At 40.0% G+C, this 23,633-nt stretch overlaps 1 protein-coding gene across 1 annotated transcript in view; it reads left to right on the forward strand.

Annotated features, from left to right (window-relative positions):
* Positions 1-7,513: 7,513 nt before the first annotated feature.
* The window catches only part of TBC1D15 (TBC1 domain family member 15), a 36,238-nt gene continuing 20,118 nt past the window's right edge, over positions 7,514-23,633 (forward strand). Inside the window, exons 1-5 of the mRNA XM_086749424.1 lie at positions 7,514-7,601; positions 18,143-18,241; positions 18,500-18,574; positions 19,337-19,475; positions 21,090-21,300. Of these exons, the coding sequence (XP_086605550.1) occupies positions 7,578-7,601; positions 18,143-18,241; positions 18,500-18,574; positions 19,337-19,475; positions 21,090-21,300 (548 nt within the window). The 5' untranslated portion in view covers positions 7,514-7,577. The remainder of the gene's footprint in view (positions 7,602-18,142; positions 18,242-18,499; positions 18,575-19,336; positions 19,476-21,089; positions 21,301-23,633) is intronic.

Here is a 23,633-nt window from a genome sequence, read left to right on the forward strand (position 1 = left end):
AACTGCATGGACATTGTGAGTGAAAACAGCAAGCAACAGAAAAAGCAAGGCAAGATAAGAGGGGTTTGCACCATTCTTGCTTTGGCTGTTCTTGGCTCTTTTGCTTGCACTCTTAATTTAAAAGTCAGTAGCTATATCCTACTGTCTGTGTCAAAAAGTGTATGTTCTATTTGGTGAGAATTTTTTGTTCAAGAAACTAAAATATTGGGAGCTTTTTAGATTAAGCATAGAATCTTCAGATTGTCTTTCCAGGGTCTGTCAGCACGTCACTAAAGGAGCTGTGTTCAGTGGCGAAGAGCAAGCCTGCTGCCTGTAGTTACACCCTGCAATTGGAGTCCTATGGTGAATGTTTCAAATAGGAAGAGGCAGCAGAGTATCCAAAACATCTCTGATTGCCAGTCTGCTCTCCTGTTCTTTTGTGACAAACAGTAACTGCAAAACAATCCTCAACCATAAGATGTGCTCATACTGGTTAGAGTGGTTTGAGGCTTAAAATGACACTAAATTGTACTTTTATTGGAGCCTTCAAGGAATCTTGACCATCCTTTCATTATGTGAATTCTGTAGTGCTTAGCAGCATGGAACACTGATTCTTTTTCAAGGACTTAGGGATTTCAGCTTGTATGGGAAATGGAGTGCTCTCTGAAGTGGATTATGATGGCAAGTTAAGAAGGAAGGAAGTACTGTGTTAGTAACAGACTTATCCTTAGCATTGCATTTTGAATGCCTGAGCTCAAATACAGTATTGACTATCCCCACTCTAAAACAATTGTTCTGTTAGTTTCCTGCTCTTTCCAGGAAATGTTGCCAGTTGGTGGTGTTGTAATGCATATTTAGAAATGATGGGGTTACTACTATGTGTTCCCAGCTCTGGCAATACCAGTCCATGCCAACTGGCAAACAACAGATCAGTTTCTGTTTAGTCATCACTCTAGGATAGCTTCCAACTAGTCTGTGGAGACTGATGCAATCATGAATATCTCCTTGCATGACAAATGCAGAGCATTTCATGTTGGTATCTGCTCTGCTTCTTTTTTATTTAAAAAAAGTTTCTTGTCCCACTGAGAGAACAAACCTATTGTAAACTTGTGATCAGTTGTACCAACTGTAATGTTTTCTTATGACAAATCTTGTATGTTTTGGGATGTTTCATATTCTGGAATTCTACTAACACTTGATATGCATAGATTAAAAATCAGGTTCACAAACAGTAACTCACAGCTATGGTTACCGATATACAAAATGTGACATAGTGCAAATACTCAAACAAAGCTCCTCATCCAGTGTACTGCCTTTGTGTCTTGTTACATCTCCATGCCTTCACACTTCAAATACAAATAAATGCTGCTGGGGAAAGGGATTTCCTTCCTTTTCATTTCAGTCTGTGTGTACTTAATTTCTTTGTCCCTAGCCTTGTCTAACCTTGCAGCACAAGTCAGCAAGTGTGGAACACTACTACACCTGCATGCTCTACTTGTGCAGGTTAGATTTGGTATGTTTTCTTATAGGAACAGGTTAAAAGGCTATAATATCTTTAATTCTCAGTTTCTACATCGAAGGAGAGACAATTAGTAAGTAGAGAAGATACTAACTAGTAGCCCAGAGGCTGCATTTTTGCTGTCAAATAAATTAGGCCAGGGTACATAAGGAGCTCTGGCCTCAAGAGCAAATGGCACAGTACAGCTTTCATCCATGTGGTTAATCCTCTTCTGCCCTTTACATCACATCTACAGGCTGCCTGCTTGGAGAGGCTGTGCTGCTCCCCATGCTGCATTTAAGTATTAGTCTGAGAAACCTTAAATGGTATGGGCCATTGTCTAATCACATACAAGAACACAGTAATGATTAAACATCAAGGCTGACTGTAGGTCAGTACACCAGGATTAGTTGGTTGACTTGAGAGATCAGGCTCTGGCTACATCCATTCTCCTGCTCTCCTAATTGCGGAGTAGGATGGGACGATTCTTTTTTTACCTTTTCCTCTTGTATGTGGGAAACAAAAGCACATGACAGCTAAATCCTGGGATATCTTCTTTATTGTCTATAATACAATTCGTGCTGAGGACTGGTACCTCTTAGAATATGAGGAACTCAAGAGAAGCTTGATCTGCAGTTTCCTCCTGGGTGTCCTGCTGCACCCAGAATTCAGGACATCATGAGCAGACAGTAACTGGAGTGCTCTGTGACGAAGTGGAGTAGCCTGGAAAAACTGTGGGTTGCATCTGTCAAAGCAAGGCTTGGAATACATCCATTTCCTGTGAGCCAAAGGTCAGAGGGAAAGGTATTTTTGGCACCATTTATCTTTGTTTCTCTGCTGTGGTGATTTTATTTGTACAAATTAAGCCTGTAATGGAAGGACTTGACAGAATCTGCAATTGTCTTGTGCAGGGCAGGCTTTCAAGTGGTTGAGCATGCAGGCAGCTGACACTTCCGAATACAGGAATGGATCCTGGAGCTGTGTGAACAACAACAGCAGCTGTTGCAGCTCTTGGCATAGCAATAACAGCTATGCTTGCAGCTGTGACAGCAACAGAAACCACAGGCAAGCCAGGAATGCTTTCTGGCTGCATACTTGGTACTGACTGGGGTGCGGTGACTACCTTTATGTGGCAGAAGATTCCTTACTAGAGCAGATGGCTCAGAGAAGAGTGGGCCACCAAGGTGAAGACACCCTCCTTGTTAATTCCAAACTGTGTAGTGTGCGAAGGCTTGGACTTTAGCATACAGCTATAGAATGCCCTATTATTTTCTTAATGAGCTTATGGAGAAGGGAGAGGAATCTCTAGCACTGTCAGCATATGGAAAGCGGTGTTGTGCATCAGTCAGGTTTGTAAACTGAAATAACGTAATGCACCATTACAGGCTGGAAAGGACCGACTGGCTGGAAAGCAGCTTTGCAGAGAAGGATCAGAATGTCGTGGTGTACAACAAGTTGGCTATGAGTGAGCAAAGAAGGCCAATGGTATCCCTGGGCTGCATCAGGAAGAGCACTGCCAGCAGGCCAAGGGAGGTTATCCTTCCCCTCGGCCCTGGTGAGGGACTTATGGAGTGCTGGGCTTCCCAGTATAGGAGACGTGGACATCCGGGAGTAAGACCTGTGAAGGGCTATCAAAGATGATTAGGAGACTGGACCATCTGTTATATGAAAAGAGTCTAAGAGCTGGGACTGTTCAGTCTCAAGAAGGCTCAGGGGATCTTGTCAACGTTTAAAAATACATTGAGAGGGAGTAAAGAAGGTGGAGCTGGACTTTCTCAGTGGTGTTCAGTGAATAGACAAGATGAAATGGATACACTGAAACACAAGAAATTCCATGTAAGTATAAAAAAAAAATAAATCTCTTTTTTGCTCTAAGGGTAGCCAGACACTGGAACAGCTTGCCCCAGAAGGTTGTGGTATGTCTATCCTTGGAGATACACAAGTCCCTGAACAGTCTGATCTGCTCTGGGCAGGAGGGTTGGACTAGATGATCTCTAAAGGTCTCTGCCAACCTCAACCTTTCTGTGATACTGCAACCTGATAGCAAAGAGTCACTTTGCTCTCCATCTTGAACAATGACATGCTCATTGTTATGCAATGATAGGTTGTGAAAGAAGAAGGGAGAAGGGCCCAAGAGGGAAGTCTGGTAGACTAGGCAACTAGCTAGAAAGTGGTCATATGGAGTAAATAGTTCTGTGGGACCAAGAGCTTTCTGAAATGCTCCGGCCTTCTTGACAGTGACACAAGCAGTGACTGAGACTCTGAGAGCAGCATGGTAGGACAGGAGACCCAGGTCCTGTGGGACCTGTTGATCATTTGTTAAAGGAACTTAGAGCAGAAACTCCTTTCCTATGTCTGGTAGAAGGAGAAGGGAGCTGCATTGAACATATCTCCCTCAAAGGAAAGTCAAGTCTCAATGCTATGCCTGAGAAGTCTCAAGCTTCACTTTAAGGCACCTCTGAGAGAAGACGTCTCTGGGAAACAAAAAGAATAAGCCTGGTGATTGTGTGGGAACAATTACTTAGGATTAGTTTCAAACTCAGCGTTGCAATTCAGTGGGACTGATACTAAGCTGTGTTTGGGAGTAATGGATGATTCCCAAGGATTGGGGTGGTCCTATGGCCAGATAAGAAACAAATATATTGAATTTAATGCTTTAAATAGATGGTAAGTTGAAAATTAGTCCCTTGACCTGTATGAATGTACTATCTTCTGTAAGCATGTCACTCCAACCTCCATGCATTGGTTTTCATCCCTCTTTCAGTCCTTCAGCTGAGACTCATGCTTCTCAGCTGACTGCAGGGTGCCTCCGCAGTTGTGTTCCTGCGTCTGCCAAGAGGTCATACGCTCTGTCACAAAGCAAAAGTGACCCTGAGCCATCTGACCCAACTACTAAATTTGTCCTGCTTTGAGTAGCAAGGTGGACCAGATGACGTACAAAAGTTCCTTCCAACCTAAATTATTTTATGATCATATGAAAAATGAAGACTTTATCCAGTCCCACTGACAAACAAAGAATAGGTAAGAAAGAACAGAGGGATGCAGACAAACAGAACAGACAAGGAAACAATGAGACAATGTGGTGGTCACCACCATCAGGGATAGTTTTAGTTCATCAACTTGATACCAATTTTTGGAGTATGTTTTCTAGCAAAAGGGAGGACAGGATTTGAAGAAGAATAATTATACAGCTTGGTGCTCTTCTAAGGGAGGTTTTGCCATGCAGGAAGATCAACTTGAGGAAAAAGCCTTCCAAGCAACTTCTCGTATGAAGATTTTACAAATAATAGACAGAGTCTGGCACTGAGTTGACCTGATATGGAAGCTGGATCTTCGGCACTGAGTGAGAGTGGAAGGTAATCTTCTTCAAAATGAGGAAGGGCATTTTATGCTAGGTCCTAGAGAAGGGTGGGAGTTGGTAGATGGACAGGAGGTAGGTGAGAGGGTTAAAGGGATATTGGCTAACAGAATGACCTTTGCAAAAGCATTCTGCATGAGCCTAAACAGATCAAAATGGTGTCAGTCAGTAGCAGCAAACAGATTGTTACAAGAAAAAATGTTTAGCTGTGTGGAGGAAAAGCTGTTTGCAGCTGTTGTAAAAGAAAAGAGTCTGTAAGGGAGCTAGCTATAATGTGAAAGAAAGAATCCAGAGAGGTATCTAAGATTAAGGTATCAACCAAGCTATAGGCCTTGGAGACACATGGATATTGATTTTGAAGAGAAAGAGATGGGTGCCAAAAGAGTTTGGAGGAAGATAAAACCATCTTGTCTGTCAGCTGCTTGTGGATGATAAAAAAAAATAATAATAACTTGGATCAGTAGAAATAGAACAGTGAGTCATGAGATAAATATATACTTATTGACACAATTATCTGCAAAGTGAGTCTTTCACTGAATATGCTAATGATCAAGTCCAAGAGACAGGAGAACTAGAAGGTGGCAGTTGTGCTAGTGAAGAAAGCAGACTTCAATAAGTTTGTCGCAGATTGTGATGAAGGCTAACAAAGGCCAAATGTGAGTCTTAATTCTGAGCTTCTCCTAGGAAAGAAACTTTGAAAGAAGCCTTGACAAAGCAGTTTCAGCAGAGTGCTTCAGAATGAGAGTATGCAATGGAGCTGAGTGAAGGAAGTCCCAGGTGTTCACTGCAGACTTCAGGGAACTGAGAGATGAAAAGGAAGTGGAGAGAGGAATGGGATTGTGCATGGGTGTGTAACTAATGTATTATTATAGTGCAAGGAGAAAGAAATAAAGGAAAATGACAAGAACGGGAAAGGATGAGAATGAACACATGGTAAACCAAACGAGATTAAACCAGTGTGAGCGTGGAAGATGGCAAAGGACAATTTCACTTTTCAAAGCAAGTAATTTATGCTGATGCATTTTTAATGTCTTGCCTTCTTCCCTGTATTCACCTAACACTCAGTTGTGCTCTTACTAAATTCAAAGACGGGGATCACCAAAGCTATGATGTCCATATTCGCTATACCCACACAGCTTTCCAGACTCAGATGTTACTAGGAGGCCTTGTGTTCTCACTGTGGTTTTATCTCATTTTCTCATTTTTATGCACGTTTATATACAGAGAGTCACAAGAGGCTCTCACAATTTTGAAGCAAATCAATATTTGTCTTGAGAACTGCAAATCTGGTTTTCCATGGTAAAAAGCACCCAATAAGTGCTAATCTAGCCAAATGAGTTTTTAATTTAAGAAGTTAGAAGCAAATTTTAATGCCACTTTATGACAGAGACAAAAAAGACCAAATCACCTTTGCTCCTTCAGAGTAGGAAATCACTTCCCTGTAGCATCTCCTTCAAATAAACAATATTTGCAGTTTGCTCAAAGTATTTAACAATAAAGTGTCAGAATATAACATATCTTAAAAACTATCTTTATTTACAACTCTCAGCAGGATCAAATATTGCAGCCACTAAGTGAATGCTAATTTTTAAAAATCTTTAAGTAATATCATGCATTATATGCTTTTCCATGTAAAGACGACCAATCAAAACCTGTTGACATGCATAGAATTCTTTCAGACTTTATAAATCTGCACATGTATGAATGCTGAATATTTGCTAACACTGATGGGATTGTAATTAAGATTTGTCTTTATCCTGTGATGAATATGAATGCATTATGTGTTGAAAGCCATCATCTTGAAAGTGGTAAAAATCTGGTCCGTTATATTAGGGCAAGTTAATGGTGCCTATGGGCCTTTCCTTGACAGTTATATTGTGCCACAGCAGGAAGAGAAAGAAAACAACTAGAGAGAATATGATGTGCATTTTATATAAAATTTTCAACAGTCCTCAAATTGTAATTACAATCTCAGGTGGCTCAGAAAAAGCTTTAAAGGTGAGGAGAAAAAAAAAAAAAAATCCTCTTTTCTCCTTACGGCCATACTTGCACGATCAGGCTGGGTCACTATTGCTCTCGCTGCTGTGGAGGCTGGCTGGGTTCCCAGCCCACAGGGCCCCAGCGCAGGGGCAGACGCGTTGGCTGTTCTGCTGGATGAAGGTTTCACTGCTGCCTGGGCCTTCGCTGCCTGCTTACCCCTTACCAATCTTCTAAACCATGCCAGGGTGGTAACGGGGTGCATGACGCCTGGCCAACGGCGGCCCAGGAACAGGCCGCGGGGCCCGCGCACCCGCCCCACGGGCAAAAGCCGCTTCCCCGTGGCTGGGCACCGGCGGGTCGCGCAGGGAGCTGCGTGCGGGGGATTCAAAATGAGCGAAAAGACCCAGAAAAAAGAGCGCAGCCTCTGGAAAAAAAAAAAAAAAAAGAAAGAAAGAAAGAAAGCCGCCACTTTCTCTTCTCTCCCTGCGGCACCGCCCCTCCCGGAAGCCTTTGCGCGGCGAGGGCGGGGCTCTCCCGCCTCTCCCCGCCCCCTTTGTCCGGAGCCCCGCCCCGCAGCTAGGCCCGGTCGCTCACGCGCGCTGCCGTCACGCCTTTCCCTGCCCGGGTGGCACGAGCCGGGGGGGGGGGTGGGGTGCCTCCGGCCGAGTGCGCCTGCGCCGCGGTGGGGCTGGCGGGGGTTGTTGTGGAGCGGCGGGGGAGCACGTGAAGAGCGCAACGTCATCATAAACACTCGTAGGCAACATGGCGGCGCCTCCGAGCGGCAAGGTAACGGGGGCGGGCTGGGCCTGGGGCCGGCGCGGGTGGCGGTGGCTGCTGAGCTCTCCCCTCGGGGTCTCCGCTGTGTCCGGCGCTGGGGTCGCCTCGGTTGGCCGGCGCCGCGGGAAGGGGCGGCCGGGCCCTTGCGTGGCCGAGCGGGGGCCTTTCCTCCCCGCGGTGCGCGGTCTCCTTACGGGGCCCGGGCCCACTCCCCTGTGGACACGGGCCGGCTCACCCTTCGGCGGGCCTGCTGGCGGCAGGAGGCCCTGGGCCCTCTGAGTGGGCCCACGCAGGGGCATCTCGCAGCGCCTCTCGCCCGGCACGGGCTGGGCCGCGTCCCCCACCGCCCCGGCTTCCCTCCCGGCTGCGCGGGGAACCGGCCCCGGTGTGGGAAGAGGCCGCTTTCCACCGGAGGCAGGCAGCTCCAGGGCCGGGGGCTGGCCTCCGCAGAGCAGGCTCTGAGGCTGAGCCGGAGGAATGAGGCTTCTGCCGTCTACGTGGCCGCTTGTCCCTGAGGTGCTCGCAGGCGTTAGTGGCATTTCTCCTGACCTGCGCGCTGGTAGCTTGCGGGTACCTGCCCGGGGTGCATACAAAACCTTGTCAGCCGGATAATTCGGTAACGAAAAGATTTTTACATGCCGCCGATCTTTGCCGAGCGTTCTTGAATGAAACAGTAGAGCTTGACAAGGGGAAAAATAGTTGGACTTCATTCAAATGTCTGTCCTGGTTTGAGGTCACTGGAGGAAAGGTACTGGCAGCCCTTTCTGCCTCCCACCACCCCTAACAGATGCGACTTGTGTCTGTATGGTTTTAGTGCAGAAATATTTTTATTCCATGACTCTGTCTTCTGAAAGTGTTACTTTGTAATGCAGGACTCCAGAGCACGTGGATCGTTCATCTGGGATTTAAAACCTCGGTGTTGTGTCTGACCATATGTAGCCAGGGTTAGACTCTGATAGTCTTCAGTCTCACTTTTCCAACATATGGCAGCAAATTATTATTTCAGCTCATGCTGGTCTCGACATAAGAGAACATATGTAATTAGCTGTGTGCTTCTTGGAGGGTGCTGAGGACTGTAATTAGGGAGCAGGAAAATTCAGTAGAGATACTGCTTATGCCAGTTTACCATATCTGTTTCAACCAGAACTGACGGAACAGGGAATTTGTTCAACTGGAGTCGTTACAACTTTATTTCTAAGTTCTTTACTGCTGTTAGGTGCAGTAAGTGTAAAGATAGCCATATTGTCTCTAGCTGTGCACATCCAGTTTTTGTGTATACAGAGGAAAGTTACTCTTCTGGTTTTGTCTATTTTAAACTAAGTCTAGCAGTTTTTTTGATGATTGTAAATATTTTCATTTTGCAACTTTTTTTTTTTTCCACCTAGGTTTTTATCACGATCTTCTTCAGAAAGTTTTTCCTGAACACAGCTATATTATCACAGTTTATATGAGCGGCTAAAACTGTTGTATATTAGTTGTTTGTAAGTTTGCTGTGTATTTGTTACTCTTTTAAAAAGAAAAAGTCTGTTTGACTGAGACTAAATCTCTCAAGATGTTGCAAAACTCCATTTCAGTTATTCCATGTGCGCAATACTAAGGCAACCTGTTAATGCAACTTCTAATTCACTAACATTCTTTGCCGTGTCTCTTTTGATACAGAGAAAAAATGACAGTTGTTTTCTCACACTTCATGAAGTGACTGGGCTGGTTTGAAGTTTCACTGCTCTCAGTAGGAGCAGTTATGTCCTTCTCTATGTCTCTGCACCTGTGTGTTGCACTTCTGCTTGCTTGGATACTGTACTCATATGATCTGTCAGTAATTTGATTTAGCAAGCTGAAATAATACATAAAACTGTGTGTGCTTAGTTTTGGCTGGGTTAGTTTTCTGTTGGTGTGGAAAACACGTTGGATCACAAATTGTTCCTGTGGATGGCAACAGGATTTTAAAAGGGGACACAAACTAGTGAAACTTGACTTCAGGTGGAATAAACACAGTGTAACTTGGTACAGACTCAGCATTGTCACTTAGAGTGTTTTGCACTTTGGTGTGTTTCCAAGCTATCGGTGTCCTAAATTAATTATGCTTTTCCTTCTGGCTGTGCAGTGTTGTAATGAGATGTTTCAGTTGGTAAATTTGTGAAAGAGTAGTAGACATTAGTTTGTGGGGTGCTTTAGTCTCGTTTGCCAGATTTTATCCCATGAAAGTAATGTATTTTAATGTATGTGTCCTTTTCTGCAAGATATTACACGAAGTAATTCCCATGGAATGCACTTGGCAATATATTAAGCAGCTAGGATAGCCTGTGTTGTCTCAGCTTTCATGAAATCTTGTTTCAGCAAACCATATAAGGTTGTGGTTTCTATTATATTTTTACCCTGTTTGCCTTCCCCATTTCCATCACGTTTTTTTTAATTATTATTTCCCAGACATCATTAATATTGGTGGATTCACAACTCTGCTGTTTCATGTTGTCTCTGGTTTCTGCTCCATACGTTAACAGCATACAAATTATAAATTTGTTTACCTCGTGTAGCTGTATGTACTACTTTACTTGGGTTTTTGTCTTATTTGTTTTTTTTCTTACTGTTTCATATCTCAGAAGGTTCTTTTCAGTGTTTTTCTCTGTGTGCTTAACTCTGTTCTGGAAAACTTAAGGTTAATGCAGTTGAGTTCAGGAGTCGTGACTCGTTCTTTATTAATGACCATCTGCACTAGAACAGTGTGAGCTTCAGTTTTTTGCCCTTTCTTAGAGTTGACAGTTTCTTCTGCAAATAGCTTGGCAGTAAGGTCTTTAACTTTGAATGATTTTGACTTTATGCATAAAAGCAAGTATATTTTTTCTCTTTTTGTTGCTTAGCAAATAACTGTTTGTTTTTCTTATTTTGGAGAACCAACTCTGGACTCGCCCTTGTAACAGAAAACCATGTTGGAAAATGAGGTTAAAAGTTGTGTATAGGGAGAAGTATGAACTTCAATTTTAGTCTGTCAGTGTATAGGCTATTACTACAGCTGATCTAAAGACAGTAACGATTTTTGTTTTATGCTCTTGGATTTCAGAATATCTTCAGCACATGGGCTATTAGATCTTTCTCAAATTACCAACTGATACATGGGCTATCAGAGAAGTTGTTTTTCACTTGCCTGTGCCCTTGCTCTTGAAGTTGAAGCTTCAGAGATTTAACTGGCCAGACATCTGAGCTTCAGGTCTAAGCTCAGATGTTTGGCCAGTTCCGTAACTAGAAGTGTTCGAGTAGCACTGTAGCAACTACTAAACAATGTTGTAAATGTTGTAGTGTCTGGGGGTGGGGTGTGTGTTGAGGTTATGGTTTGGGTTTTTTTTTAATAGCCAGGACCAGTGAAGAGTTTTAAAGTATGAACTATTAAAATTCGCTTTGCATCCTTCAGTTGGTTGGCATAGATATAGCAGTTTATTTTACATGTATGTGTATTTTATGGTGTGGACAGTGTCTTGCTGCACCTTCTACTAGTTAAATTTGAGAGCACAGGGTAAAAGTAGTAGAAGTACTCTGTGGTTCAAGAAATCTTTAGTGCACCTTCAAGACAGGACTTGAAAAACTTACTGTTGTCAAGCAGGAAACCTTTCTTATGATAGTGGTTCCTGGTGTTGTGACCTTTCTCGTATTTCTCACAACATGAACAATTTTTCTGGGATTTCTTTTCCCCCCACTTAAAAACTTGGTGTTTGTAAGACTCTTAAGACTAGCAGGATGTGAAATTTTACTGTCTCGGAAAAAAGATTGAGCCATAGGCTCAGCAAACAAAAGCCATATAAGGTTATGGCTTTATGTTTTTGTTAAAATTAAAATCCCAGAAGTTGTAATGTATCTTCTGTGGAGCAGATCATCATGTTCGTCAAGTAATGTTAGCTTAATGCTTTGTGGAGCACTCAAATGTGCTGGTATCTGGTTATTGGAAGCGGACTGTTGATGTAGTAGGTACCTTGATGTGCCCAGTGACAGTTTAGTAGTGGATGTGTAAATAAGCTGTGGGGAAACCTCAGCTGTTTCAAAGAGGGAGATGGATATTAAAGCAGCATAATGCAGATTTTTAAATTGAGTTATATGTCTTCTAACTTAAAGCACAGCTCTAAACTAAGGTACTTTCTTTCATGGATGAAAGGTCTCTCAGGACAACCACTGCCTAAATTGAATTTATTTTATTGGCTTGTAGTTGTTTCCTTGCTGCATTGCATCTTTTGATCTGTTTACCTTCTGTCCGAATCTGAAAATAAGATACTACACACCTGCTATATCTGTTGTTAATCTTTGCAGAAAGACCAGGTTTTCCTTAATGTAAAGTCTGTGGAGCATTCAGACTTCCTTAGTCAGTCACTTTCTTAGAGCACGTCTGCTTGCTCCTTCAGGTGTTGAATCCACAGTGAGGTCCTTTACTTCGTTCTCTAACATCAGGTGAAAATGAAGTAACAGCTATTGAAAAGCTGTCAGAATCAGGATTTGCACAGTGCCATAAGTACTGAGTGACCCCAGAGTAGTGGCTGATGTAAGTACTGCAAGCTGTGTCTGTCATGAGAAACTGGATGGTGTCTTGTCAGAGCGATGCTGGCCTCGAGCTGTACTCTGGCAGAAAAGGAGAGTGAGTTGGATAAGAATACACGGAGAGAGGGGCTGAAAGATGGGACTGGCTAACTAGCTGGGAGAGTTGCAGTGTTTTTCCATTCTCTGAAATGTCCTGTGTTTGGCAGATTGTTGGTGTGTGACGCAGGTAAGACCAGGAGTGTAAGGTGTGAACAATCGGTGCACATGACATCAGCTAGTATTTAGGTGCCCAGCACGGGTAGGGTGGGAAATATATGGGTGAGGAGGGCAGGATCACCCTGTTCTGTGGTAGCCCCCGATTCTAGCTCTCCTTTTTTGTTGCCTACACCTCATTGTCTTCTGGTGCAGTGTTGCCATCTTTCGATAGCTGATTGGACAAGGCCATAAATTGCCATTAAATGGCAAGCATTTAGTCACAAAACTTTGCTTGTGTTCTGTAATTGTTGGTGTGGTATGCTGAAGGCTTTCTGCTTATATATGGCCCTGGTAATAAAAAGCTATGAACGTTGCCTGTTGAAAGCTCGTTGTAAGCAGCGTAATAAGCTGGAGATAAAAATTGTCCATGCTGTGTCCTTACAGTGTTAAGAATGATACCATTTATTTCTCAGAAAAATGTTACTGGGATAATAGTGGGATTTCAGAAAGTTATTTTCTACTAAACATGGCGTATAAATACTTGAACAGTTTTCCAGAACCTTAACTAGCATATGCCATGACATGTAAACTGAGACTACATCCTACTGCTTACTTCTGGTTTGCTGGTTTTTTTTTTGTTGTTTTGTTTTGTTTGGTTTTTTTATAGTAGATGAGTAGACAACTATTGCTTTGTGCACCTTTCCTGAGTTTTGTGCTATGGTTCCCTGTTTTTACAGAAACTGTCACTATAGGAGAAGGAATAGGTGCAGTTGCTGTGCAGCACAGCGCTTTCCATGATGGATTAGAATGAGTTGTGAATTTGCCTTTGACTTCCATAGCACTTGTGGGGAAAAAAAAAATAAAACCAAACCAGATCAAGTTGATTTAGCAGTGTTTGGAAACTCTTGCATCAATTTTTAGCTTTTGTAGAATTCTGAATCAAATAGGCAGTGGGTCCAGTTTTCATTCTATAAAACTGGAAAAATAGATGATGTAAGTCATACTTGCAGACTGCAAGCATGGAATTGCTTGACAAGCAGGAAAAACCTATCTCAAACTTGAAATTTTAAGATTATTAAAAAGTAATACTTAAAACATACAAACTCCTTTCCTGTTTTCTCTTCTCATTTATTTATAGAAAAAAAGTTGTCATCAGTTCTTTTACAGTAATAAATTTCCTTAGCTAATCATGCTTATGATTTGAAGCGTTTGAGGAACTTAAGGGATGCCACAGATGGATGAATCTGGAAACCGTTTTGCAGTTTAAGCTAGCAAGATGTCTGAAAACCTTTGGGTAATTCTGATAGATGTACGGCTACAAGACAGAATTAAAATTTGTTTGAAATCAAGTAATTTTCAAAGTTGTTTAGCTCCTGTCACATTACATCTTCATTTGCTTTGGTTATGTTGGTGTGTGCTTGTGACAAACACTCTTCTGTTCTTTTTAATTTGTGTTTTTGTTGTGGGACCAGCAAGGTCTAGCTTTCACGGATGTAATAACATCTCAACCTGAGGAATGTGCATCTCTGTGGACAGTTCAACAACTGCTTGCAAATAGATGTGAAAGGAAACAAAACCGCTATTGTTTAAATCTGTAGTTAGACCTTTCATGGCTGAACAACTTCTCTGGCCTCAAGCGTCTAAGCAGCACATGCTGCTTTTATTCCCTGGGGTTCTGTTTCCATGACTGGTCAGTTGACTGTGCAGAGCATGTGTTTCTTACTATCTGGATGGGTGGAAAGGCTGTAATATTGGAGTGAAGAATACCTTTAGGTTTTGATTAAGATCCTAGGGATGTGTTGACTTACCTAGTCACCTGTGGTGTGCACTTATTAATATGAACTTGTCTTTTTTCATGATGGGCTTATTAGTGTTGTGTGGACTTACAGAAAGAGTGATGGCTCTAATCATGTGAAAAGAAAATAAAAGAATGAGCTTGACTCAACTTACTTCTCATATTTGAAAAAGAGACCATGATGAAATATGTAAAATAATGAATAGTACAAAATGAAAGTGAGCCAGTAGCTTATTTTCCTGTCTCATAGTACAAGAACCATAATTGATTAACTGAACAGATGACATTCTTAAAACTCTTGAATTCTTTCACATAGTGGATGATGAGGCCTTTCTAGATCACAAACCTTTGCCACTGAAGCCAAAAAGTTATCAAGATTTAAAGGAGATTGGGTTGCTTTCCTATGCAGGGAGTGTTGACAGGTAATATTGGTGCAGATTTTGGTAGAGTTTGGGGTGTTATAATTACTTTAACTGCTAATAAGGGAGTAATGGGCTCATTGCATCAAAAGAAGCGTGGCCAGCAGGTCGAGGGAGGTGGTTCTCCCCCTCTGTTCTGCTCTGGTGAGACCCCACCTAGAGTACTACAAAGTGAGTGTTTAACCTCGGAATGTTAGTGTAAGAGAAATTAAAAACCCTGAAACAATTTCACAAGTAGATTTGAGAGACTGAGACAGTACTTTAACACCGCAGTCAAGTTACTGTTTTCAGCAGTTGCTTTCTGCTTACTTAAATTTTCTGAGATAATTTCAGAGATAAATGAAGTTGTTACATACATATAAATGCAAAAGATATATGGTAAAAACTCTTCAGCACAGGGAGAAAATTTTTGCTGGGGCCTGTTGTGATAGGATGAGGGGTAATGGTTTTAAAATAGAAGGAAGCAGATTCAAACTGGACATAAAGAAAAATTTTTTACAGTGAGGGTGGTGGAACACTGGCACAGGTTGCGCAGAGAGGTGGTGGATGCCCCATCCCTGGAAACATTCAGGGCCAGGCTGGACGGGGCTGTGAGCAATCTGATCTGGTTGGAGATGTCCCTGCTTCTTGCAGGAGGCTTGGACTAGATGACCTTTAAAGGTCCCTTCCAACCCAAACTATTCTGTGATTCTCTGATTATCATGCCTTGCTCATATCTAGTTCCTTCTACTGTCCCTATACATACCAGGATCTCACTACACAGATTTTGTGTGCACACCTTGCACAAGTCCTTAGTATTTTTATGATGGTTCTGGTCGTCCTCCAACACTTGCTGTGTGTTCTCCCACATCTCATTTCAAGATACTAGTCCGAAGTGCTCTGCAGTAGCCTGCTGTTTAGGCAAATGGCAGCGTATACCGCAATTTCCTGATTTTGAAATGTCTCCTTTCCTGGCTGCTTAAGAGGTCCATGTGTGCTGATTCACCAGCTATTTGTCTGATTTTGGGCTGCAGGGGCACTGAGCAAATTTCTTTGTTGCCCACATGATGTATGGTGTTCAGCTACAGTGTTATAGCAGTTGTCTACTGATGGATGATTTTTTTATTCAACTCTTAAGTATTGGTATACTGACTTTCAAGTTGATACTTTCCTTAGTTCTTGTATCTGTACCTTAACGTTACGTTCCCTCTTTGAATTGACTAATAGCTTACCAGTGCTGTAGTACCAGAAAACATATCACAAACTACATTTAGCTGTAAGGTGCTATAAGAATACTTAGAAGCATTTTTCAATTTTCAGCTAACTAAGAACATGATGTGAAATACAGCTGTCCAGTGTAGCTAATCTTCAGCTAATCTTGTTCTCAAAAATCAGCTTATTCAAATTCAGTTATGGAGTTATCTTATAAAGTAATGCTAAACAGAGCAGCTCAATATTTCAGATTATTCAGAGATGGTAACTTCCAAAATGTTTTGCAGTGGGATAAAGCGATAAAGTGCTTCTGAGATAATCTTTTGTAAGATTAATGCCACATCTTTCTTCAAATTAGTTACATTATTGCATCTTCTAAACTCTTATCTGTGTGTGACTCAACATTTTTCTCAATGGTATAAAAAATGGCTCTTTTCAAGCTCACATTAAATACTTGTTAACAGTTGTAAAAAATAAATACAAGATTGCACCTGTTGCTAGGTAAGAATGAATCCCAACAGTTTGGCCTTCTGGCCTTTCAAATTTGGAGAAGTTTTTCTCTCGAGTAACAGTAGGAGGTAAATAAGCAGATACCTTCTGAGCATGCTCTTTCTTCTTTTGTTTTAGCGCCTGTTTTGATGGAGGATGAGGCAGGGAGCTGGATCTGTTATGCAGAGCAATGTAGAATTTTTCAGCTGTGGCATTTGAAACACTTTTTCTTTGCCTGTGGAAGGAAATGTTTGTCCTTCTGAGAGATTAATGGATGGAAAATAATAAAAACAATTTAGATTGCATACCTTTTAGATTGAGAAGGTATACTTTGTGGTACTTACTAACATTATTGGCAGAAATGCACTTCTACCAGTATAATCCTGATAGAAATATTTTTTTTTTTTTTTTTCTGCAACAGCTCTCCCTGTGGTTCATCGCTTTGGTTCATACTTCTGACTAGTTGTGGTAATAGTCAGGTCCAAATAGCTGGAAGGTAAAATTTAAAGTTGCTTTGGTTAAACGGGGACTAAATTGAAAAAACAGGTACTTGGAAGAAATAGAGGGAGAATCTTTTTGATAGAAAAGAGAAAAAAGCTGTAATAGAGAAGAGGAAGGCTGACTTCCAATATTTGAAAGGTAACTTGATGTTAATATTTCTTCAAGAGGGAGGTTATACTAAGTGACCTCGAGAGGTCTCTTCCAAGTGATATTTCTGCGATTAAACAGGAAACTTGATAAATTTCTTGCTTGCGTAAAGTGAAGAGAAATTTAAGAAGTAAAACTACAACAAAGGGATGAGTTAAGTGAGTTTTAGTGCTCTTTTTAAGCTCTGTATTATTGTATGGCTAGTTAAGCTTACACACCTAAACTTTCAGTTTACTGACCTGACTGTAAATTTGGCAACTTAAAAAATCTGACAAATGGATAAGTTGAGAAAAAGAGATATTGATATTTTAGTACAAGAGAAATATAATATCTGTCTCTCAACAGTTAAGAATTATTAGGTTTTACCTTTAAAAATAATTATTGCTTAAGGTGATATTTTAAGCTTAAGGCAACTTGGTTTGAAAATTAACATGGTTATAAAAAATTACTGTTACTAGTTGATGTATTTCACTTCCACAAAATCTAAGTTTGATATATTAGGGACTTTTCGCTCTTCTTTTGGAGAGTTTTGTAAAATAGAACTTGTTTACACTGTTTAGAGAGTTTTTAAGAGCGTATGTAGTGTGTTACTTTAAAGAGCCTGCTGAATTTTGACAGACAAGAATTCTGTTTTTTGTTTTTTTTTTTTTTTTTTTTTCTTTTTAAGAGCATGATCACAATACTGTGAAGAGTTTTGTAAATGCTTAAATGGAAAAGTTACGTGGGCAGGGTGTACTTCTACAAGCCTCTTTTATCTGACTGTTGCATATTCTACCTTTGCCATTCACCCTGAGTGTAGGATTGGATCATTATTTAAGCTAAGGCTGTAGCTTTTTATTTCTATGGAGTTAATCTTTTGTACACTGGACTGTCCATTTTTAGTTTAAACTGAGGTTATAATTTCAACATGCTGAAATGGCAAGTGGAGGAAAGGCAGACTTTTAACGTTTTAAAAGCTGTGGAGTGTTTCCGTATGAACCTCTACCCACTGATTTTAAAAATACTAGGTATGAATGCATTTGTTTGCTGAGAATGTAATAATAGTTGGTGCATTGCTTAGAGAGTAAATTTGACAAGTTCCATTTTCCATTGTTTCTTGATTTGATTAAGTGAAAGAGTCAGATCTTGGGAGTGGGGAGGAAGGAAAGGTAACAAAACTCCTAACAAGGTAGAGATGTTCACTTCAACTTATGTAGGTGAGTCAAAATACAAATAAGTACAACAGGAGAGAGAAATAATTTAACAGTCTTGGTTTTGTTTTTTTTTTTTTTTTTTTATTACTTGCTTTGTTATAGGTTGTATATGAGCAAGAAGGAGTTTTCATTCATTCATCCTGCGGAAAAAATGATGACCAGGACAGCTTAATATCAGGAGTACTACGTGTCATAGAAAAGGTATTTGTATAATACAGTTATGAAAACTTTGTATGTTTGTTGTGGAAGCACCTAATATGTTTGGCAAATCTTAAATGTCTTTTTAAATATACAATTTCATAAATGAACAAACGTCACATAATATTTGACATAATCTGCATCATTTTTGTGTATATAGATATTTTTATGGTCATTTGTACCGTAGTCATTCCATGAGTAAATAGGAATGTGTACTTTGTTGTGTAGTATTGAAATTTTTTATGATTGTTTGTATTGTAGGAAAATGAAGTAATAGTAGACTGGAGACCACTGGATGATACGTTGGATACTTCTAATATCCTCTGTGCTGGAAAGGTATATTTGTTAGTTATCAGTGTTCTTCATTCTCTTTCTCCAGAGATTTTATTTCGTGTTAACTTTTGCATAGATGATCTCATAACTGGAAGCAAAATATATTTATCTGATTATCATTGGTATTAATAGCTACGTGTCCGCTGGGGAGGGAGAGCAAGAAACTGTGTGGTGACTGAGGCTATAAACCACAACAGAATCGTATTTGTGGACTGCAGCCCAGTTTGGGTTATTGGGATACATGTGTAGGTGACTGTAGTTTTTGCTTGATTCATATGTAAAATAGAGTGGAACTAACTACAAATGGTGAAGACTGGTCTCCCTGCGTCTAGTATGTTGTAGTCTGGTGATTCACTCTGCATAATTAGACTCAAACCAGGGAGGTACTGTTCTAATGCAAAAGAAAAATAGAAGTCTGTGGAGGTTCCAAGATCTAGTGATATATGGTATTTAGGCAATATTAAGAGGATGTGACTAAAGAGGAAAGATTTAAGTTTTACATTTAAATAAAAAGTTTGATATGTTGGTAGAGTCTGCAGGAGAGGCTAGGATATTTTAGTACCATGTTGCATTTAAGTTAAACCTCTTTTTGTAGTCATAAGTCCAAATTTCCTATTTTGAACTGTATAATATTTCTTAGGTTTTTAGTACTACAGATTCTTTTAATCTTTGAAAATGAAGATGCTTATTTTTCTTGTTGAATCTGATAAACTAGCTCAATTTTCATGCCCTGTGTTCTTGGATAGTAACTTTTATTTTTCTCAGGATTCCAGTTCTGTTGTGGAGTGGACTCCAACTCCTAAAGAAAAATGTCCCCGAGGAGCAGACCGTCCAAGCAGTTATGAAGCAGAATGGGACATGGTCACCACAGTCTCTTTTAAAAAGAAACCTCATTCAAATGGAGGTACTTTAAAAAACAAATATGGGGTTTTTTTTTTGTTGTTTTTGGTTTTCTCTATTGTAAATTGTAACTGAGGAATTGCCTTTTAGATACAGGAAAATAGATTTTATTAGGAATTGAAAAACTGAGAGATGAATCTTTGGATGTGGAAAAAAATTCACAATGGAATAGCTGCCCTCTGCCTCATCTGTTTTCTTCTTTAAATTACTAGAGAATTGTATTGAAAATAAATGTTAAGTCTTACTTCTTGCTGTGACAATTATTAGATGATGTAGTGGTTTTATCTACATTGGGCTCTTGCATTCTTTCAGACAAATGGAATTTGAACTAGATGTCATGTTAGAAAGGAAAAGGAAAAAATAAGTGGCTTACTACTCAAATGTCTTTCCATACTGCAACAGCAGGGGGAGATGGCATGTACAGTTATGTGGTACATGGGTCTTTTTTTATATCGTCTTTTTTACTTTGTCAAAATAATTTTATAGCTACATCATTTTTGTTATAGTGTCTCTCAGTAGAGATGTTAAAAAAAAAAGTGGAGCAGAAAGGACAGTGATTCTCAAATAATCTTTTTTTTTTTTTTTTTTTCCTCTGATTCTTCTGTAGTATTTTTCTTTAGTACTTATTTTGCCAGTGTTATTTCTTAGCCTGTAACTAGGGACCACTGTCCTTGGTTCACCATATGTGTGATGGTTTTAAATGTCATCTATGTCATGTATGAGTGCAGGGTTTGGATTTACGATTATGAATGGTTTTGCATAAAGCACAGTCCTTGCTCCTAGAATACTGTGTTTGAAAGGAGCTTTTAGTGCCAGCGTGAAGAAAAGAAAAAAGCTAAAACCAGCATCTTTTGTCAGGTATAGGATGGTTTATTACATCACTAGTTTGTATTGATTTTTCATCTTCAAACATCAGAGTACATCTTCATCCAAAGTGGGTGTCAGTGAGTACCACTGACTTGGATTATGCTCTTTGCCACTTCCAATTTATTTCCAGTTGCTGTAATTTGATGTGGGCAGGCCAGGGGGCGTGCCAGATTTCCTCCAGGCATGCTGGTGATTTTGTGCCCTCTGCTAAAGTAAAATTTAATGCCTTCTCTTTGAATGTATACAGTCTTCACAGAGTGTGTACATGCTTGCACGGTATGGGAGAGAGGAGTGGATGGGGAGATTTTTCCATTCCTTCTCCTTTACTTTAGTAGCAGTCTTACAACACATTGCATACAATACTGTGTGCAATACATAGCGTACAGTGTGGTAGTATATATCACGTTTAGTTTGAGCAAATAGGACTACCTGGTGGAGATGCTGGTGGGATTCAGCTTGCTGCTGGAATTTAATACAGCAGTTAACATTTAACTGCTGGATCACTTCTATAAACCCTAGACGCAGCCTAATGGACTTGCTCATTACTTTAGAAGTCTGTAGAAGACTAGAAGGCACAAAGAGGAATCCAGAAATAGCAGTTACAATGGTTATGGTACACACTTTATTGTCAGAACCAATGCTAGGTTTTGTGTTTTGGGTTTGTTTTTTGGAAACAATGGCAGATACAATGCATTTGTAGTTGATAACTCTGGAAGTCAAACTGAAATAATGTGGTAATTTTGTTTTTAAGATGCTACAACTCATGCAAACGGAGAAAGCAAGTGGTCGTTCCTGTTCAGTTTGACAGATCTGAAATCAATCAAACAAAACAAAGAAGGCATGGGATGGTCCTATTTGGTGTTCTGTCTGAAGGATGATGTGAAGCTTCCAGCTCTTCACTTTCATCATGGAGATAGCAAACTATTGATTAAATGCCTTGAAAAGCATGTTGTGCTGAATGAGTAAGTATCTGTCCACTCTTAGTTCTGATATAAAACATGGATTATTGGTTTACTTTTAAAATTCTGTAATGAATTTCAGATTAATGCTTCCTGATGTATTTTCTCTTAACTTTTTTTATTAGTTGAATCAATTTTCAAGGTGACTGAAACCATAATTTCACACTCATTTGGAATGTAGGCTTAAGTTTTAAAACTGTTGCATTGATTTATGAAATAGTTTGTTGAAGTGTTATTAGGTGCCTCAGCAGCTCCCTCTGGTGGGTACTGAAGCTTCTCAGGAGCACTCAGTGTAATGTCAAATCCTTCTTCATGAACCACTTCTACAAAATGTGATAATTTGTGTTAAAATTTGTGATTTTCTACTTTGTATGAAATATGTATGAGTATTGACGGGAGTATGTGAGGTAACTTACAGTACAGTCAACTAAATCAATTTGTATATAAATGTTTTCCCCCAGAATTCTGTTCCCCTGTAATTTCTTGCTGTGGGAGGTGCTTCACACTTGAGCTTTACTCTTCAAATCAACTTTCTGAATGTAAACATAGTTAGGCTTTATGGTGTTAAATACTCGGGTTTTGTTCTATATTTATATTGTGTTACCTCCCAGTTTTTTACCTGGATAAAAGCCTTTTTGATTGGCATAGCATAAATGCAGAGTAAAATAAAATGTTCTGCTCTCACCATGTAGGCATAAGTATAACTTAAGAAGGCAACAGGGTAAAGAAGAATAGGTAGAGCATGAAGAAACAATGAGGTGTAACAGGTATATCTATAACAGCGGTAACATCAGTGTAACAGGTATTCTGTTTTCAGAAGTGCTTTGTTATCATCACTTGCAATATAATACTCTAATGACAGATCTGAAGGTGGATGATGACATGGCTGTGGGAATCCTTACAGAGGGCTCTTCTCACATTGGTAGCATTAACAAGGTCAGAGTTGCCTTTGGCAAGTAGAGAAGGCTGTTGTTGAGTAATGCTGTTAGGCTGGAGAGCAAGTCAGTAAGACGTGAGGGTTGTATGTTCATGGAACTGATTTGTGAAAGGCTTTGCCAGTGTCAAGATGTGGGGTTGGAGCTGGTGATAATCAGAAGTTGTCAACTGCTTGGAGAAGGTAGCATGGTCAGTGTGACCAGGTGGTGAAATGGTACTGGTTATAGCGTTGTATGCCAGCTTTTTAAGGGGAAAATTCAAGAAGACTAAAGGAGAGGCAGGACAGGGACAAGATAAAGGTGTAAGTAAGAATATTTTCTGTACAACTGTAGATTAGGAAATCCTGGCTGACAACTTCATCTTAAATCCTGAGGTTTTTTTCGCTAGATTCCCTTTGAGTTCTTCCTTAAACCTCCTTTCATTTAGTTTCCTAATTTCACTGCTTCTGCAAGCCTCCATCCCCTCCCCCACCAAGGAAATTGTTCCTTTTTGAGCATACTGCTCTGTGTTTGCTTATTTGTGGGTATCTTCCAACTAGTTGCTGCTAGGCTAGGCAGGTTTTAGAGGCAACCAATGTAGCAAACACTAGAAAAACACATGTTGCATGGTGAGTCACTGAAAGCTTTATACCCTGTCTATGTGATCTGTTGCCTGTGTACTGCAGCAATGTATTTAATATTTTCTAACTAGTTCCCATAATATGTATTTAATGACCAGGACCAAGTTTTAAGTAGGCCTAGTGAGTGCATTTGACAGTGTAGCAAACTGGTTTGCGTTGACTTAATCAAAACTTTGTTCTTGTGCTTAACTGTCAACTGGAAACTTCAGATTCTTAGATTAAGATTTTAATTTATGCCTTCCTTCCAGTTAGTCCATTTGAGGCTTTAACAAAAGCAACTTAAAAGTGAGTTCATGCTGCTGGGGTTTTTAATTGCCACTACTTAAATATCTTATTATTTGAATATGTCTGGGTGTGTATACACACGCATATGTATATATACACATAAAAAGCAATAAGCAACATAAGAGTTGATAACTAAAATGCAGTACTGCAACTACAGACCTGTAGTTATACTTGCATTAATTTTGGTGGAGTTCCATGTATTTAATGTCGACACACTTGGATTAAGCTTATTTTATATTCTGTATTTTTTGCTCAAAGGCATGAAATATTTACAGTGAGATACTGCTCTGCTATATAACAAGTTATTTTGTCTTCTCCTATTCAGGAACTGTTTTGTATCTTTTGACTTCATGGATGAAAGTTTTTAAAAATGGGAATCTAAACTAGCATACTAGAATACCTTAAACCATTTTATGAAGTTGGACACCTAAGCTCGTACAAGTCAGATATCTAGATTCTGTCCAACATTTGGTTGTCAGTTTGTTACTACACGTAA

Source organism: Chlamydotis macqueenii, chromosome 1 (assembly GCF_036417535.1).
Source record: "Chlamydotis macqueenii isolate bChlMac1 chromosome 1, bChlMac1.mat, whole genome shotgun sequence".
Lineage (NCBI taxonomy): Eukaryota > Metazoa > Chordata > Aves > Otidiformes > Otididae > Chlamydotis > Chlamydotis macqueenii.